At 35.2% G+C, this 3689-nt stretch overlaps 1 protein-coding gene across 1 annotated transcript in view; it reads left to right on the plus strand.

Moving 5' to 3' along the window:
• Positions 1 to 3689, plus strand: part of LOC107086972 (VPS10 domain-containing receptor SorCS3-like) — a 384596-nt gene that overhangs the window by 345851 nt on the left and 35056 nt on the right. The window contains exon 20 of the mRNA XM_015378290.1: positions 1 to 151. This exon is cut by the window's left edge and continues 15 nt beyond it. Coding sequence (XP_015233776.1) covers positions 1 to 151 — 151 coding nt within the window. The remainder of the gene's footprint in view (positions 152 to 3689) is intronic.

Raw genomic sequence — 3689 nt, forward strand, 5'->3', positions numbered from 1 at the left:
GGCGATGGTACAGCAGTCTCCTACTCCAACCTGAGCTGGACCGAGGAGGGGATCAAACACGTTTACAAGTCGGCTGGAATATTCCGAGTCACGGCGCTGGCAGAGAACACACTCGGCTCGGACACCACTACTTTATTTCTGCATGTATCATGTGAGTGCTCAGAAATATTTAAAGATGCTCTTCTAAAACAGAATTAAAAATGGATGTTTCTCGTGGATTTCAGGATGAACAGCTGGTGCTTTTAATGAAGTTATGAGGGTAAAGATAAAATATGTTAAATCAGAAAAGTGGAAACTATGTCTGTGTTCATTCCCGCTGAGCCAGTATTTGGTAGAAACACCCTCTGTTTTGATTTTACCCACAAGCCTTTGGGGATGTTCGACCTGCAATGCTGCTAGACAAGCAGTTTACATGGATAGACACCTGTGAACATCAGTCTTCATGTCATGCACCAAATCTCAGCTTTATTTTTAGTTTCTGAGGGAAACTTTACTGAAAGCATGATGTTTCCTCCAGGTTTCACCATGTTGGACCACCTGTCTTTGGAAATGTCCTAATTTCACTGTTTTTATGAATGAGGGGAAAATATTTTGTGTAGACTGACATAACGGTAGAAGGAGCTCGTAACCGCAGAAACAGAACAAAGCGCACCACTTTTAAAACAGAGGAAGAGGTGGAAATCCGTTGTCCCAAACGGTTACAGCAGATGGGTTGTTAATCGATTCACTGTATTTGGATTGGTCTGATCCATCTGATGACTGTTTGGTTCCTGCCCAGGTGAAAACAAAAAAAAAACGGGGCTTTGATGTGTTTTGTTTTGCTAAAGAGTAGGAACCAAAATTATATATAAGTCAAGCTAATCATCAAAAAGTAAGACGAGACCACAGGTTGCAGCTGGCCTGAGTAAAAGAGACTCCGGTAAAAAGTTATAGGATCATTGAAAACTTTCTGTAAGATGCTAATCTGGTACTGTGGTTCTCCAGGGATTAAGAGTTGATCTTAATATGTTTTAAAACTGATAATTTTAACATTAGTTTATATTGCCAGCTAGTTGGTATTATAAGGAGTCCTATAAGTTGTTTTGCTGATTTATTATTGTGATTTGTGCGCTTAGGCAAGGCAAAGGCAAGGTAAGGTAAATGTATTTGTATAGCTCAATTCAGTACAATGACAATGCAGAGTGCTTTACATGATTAAAATATAGGAAAATAAAACAGAAACAAAGCAAGTGGTAAAAAAATAAATAATTTTAAAAAATAGTTTTGCTTAGACTTCTAGGCTTTGATGTGCTTTTCTACAACCAGGTTTGGGTACATGAAAGTTCCTCATGGAAAACAGGAAACAGAAAAACTTAATGAGACAAGATCTCCATGATCTAAGAATGAAGGAGGAAGAGATAACCACCTGCTTAATGTTCATTTATTATGTTGTATTTGCTTGTTGCTCCAAATATTGTGGTAATTAGCATAGATCATGGGCAGGTTAAAGTTAACCAGTCATAGTTGCTGGTTAGTTCTCAATAAGGGTACCAGAGTTAGTAACTCAGTTATCACTCAGTGGAAGTAACTTACTAGCCAAAATAATTATGCAGTTACTTTTCATATTCAAGACGCATCTCTATCATTAACTGACAACTTTGGAAACACAATGATGGACAAAAAAGAAAATTCTTTACGCAACTGTAACTATAAATGAGGGTTTATTCAAGCCCCATTTTACCCAAAAACAGTTAAGCTAGCATTAGCTTAGCTTTTAAGAACTTCCATTGATTATCATTTTAGAACATATTGCTACTTTTGCTACGAGGACAGTTTCATCGGACGAAATTGTTTAATGATTTTATCTCTTTAAGAAAACAGCTAGATACTTTTTTTGTGTTTATCTCGCTACCCAATCCATAACGGTAGCATGATCCATACCAACAATTTCACCATAATACACCTGGGTCGCCAGTGTTGAACTTTTTAAAAAAAGGAAAAAAAATGAATATGCTTTTTACTTAACTCTAACATGTAAAACGTAAATAATGGCTTTTCTGATAGAAAAAAAGCTTCTTATCTTGGGTACAGTTGACTTATATTACCCGTCTTGCACAATCAGTCGGGGAAATGCGATCGTACCTTTCTTCCAGCAGCTATTTTTTTTTTTTGTTTGTTTAGATTTGTAAATAATTGTAGTGATTTGAAGTTTTAGGGTTCATTGTGGTTTTATTGTATAGTGCATAATCAAAAGAGACAACTAATATACAGATAAAAACGACGTAATCATGTTTTGCTAGACTGCTCTTAATATGTTTGATGACAACATCAGAAAAGAAATATACTATAAAAAAAAAACGTAAAATACCTCCAGTTCTCTCAGAAAAGTTGTTAATAATTTTTATTTGTATTTGCATTCTTTGATGATTTAAGTAAAGAAAAAACACATTTTCATTATAACAATATTTATGGTTGCCTTGATGATGTCTTGTTTTACAAATGTGAATGAGCTAAAGGAATGCATCCTGCTTCTATACGGATTGAGAAGAGACAGTAACAGGTTGTTGGTTCTCAGGTTGGTTCCATTCTCAAAATGACACTTTTTTTTTCATGAGGGCACATAAACAATTTTACACCTAAGTAGAACGGAATCTACAGGGGCATAAAAATCAAAATATGGAGCATGAACTTATGCTTGTGACATGTTGGGGGCCTATAGTGTTGAATCTACATGCATAAAATGTTCAAAATGCATGTTGAGAGTAGTTTATATGTGTGTTTGTTTGATATAAAACTGCTAATATCAGTATTTATTACATGTGTTCACTTTCACTAGAATTCTGGCTTCATAGAAATTGCCTCCCTAGTGAAGTGGTGTGGTTGACCCAGTTTTAATGAGTATTTCTGTTTTCAAACAGCTGAGATTGGTTGATAAAAGAAAGAAACCAAACAAAAACCTACTTAAGCACATTAGCAAAGTATTTATGTTTAGTTTTTTGACACTTCTGGCATTAATATTTACATCACGTATGTTTTTCTATACAGTTTTTTAAATGTCAAGATCAGCATTAGATTTTAGTGATTTAACGGTCAACATGTTTTTTTCTAGTTACAAGAAATGAAATGTTAATCTAGTTCTTCTTTCTCTCCACATAAACAAGCTGCTATCTGAATGATATTCATGTCCGTATGTTAGAGGTTCCTTTTGAAGTGCAGGACCGTTTCTTATTGGTTATCTCAAGGGCTCCATCAGGCTTCGTCTACTGATCTTCATCAGCAGTGCTGACATTAACGAAATTTGATAAAGTATTTCATCTTAAGAAAATTAGTTTGATCCCTCTGTGGGTATAGTGAGTCATCACCATTTGCAAATCATTTTTAAGGACATTACAAAGTCTAAAATGCCATTAAGAACACAAATACAACTACTTGTATGTTATTCCTCACCAGATGCTGGGGGTAAACTGAAGGTGAAGTGTAACACCATTGATATCATGTTAGTACAGTTTTAATTTCAGTGGTAGAAACAGGAGACAGAAGCAAATATACACAACGAACATAGAAGGACTGATTTAGAATACTTTCTATGTTAGAAAAGGAAATGGTAAAGTAGCTCCAGAGTTCACTGTTTCTAGAAAAGAAATAGTTAAGCAGATGAGCTCTGAGTAGGGTGACCATATTTTCATTTTGAAAAACCAGGACACCTTGGA

The sequence above is a fragment of the Cyprinodon variegatus genome, unplaced genomic scaffold, assembly GCF_000732505.1.
Source record: "Cyprinodon variegatus isolate N-32 unplaced genomic scaffold, C_variegatus-1.0 Scaffold169, whole genome shotgun sequence".
NCBI lineage: Eukaryota > Metazoa > Chordata > Actinopteri > Cyprinodontiformes > Cyprinodontidae > Cyprinodon > Cyprinodon variegatus.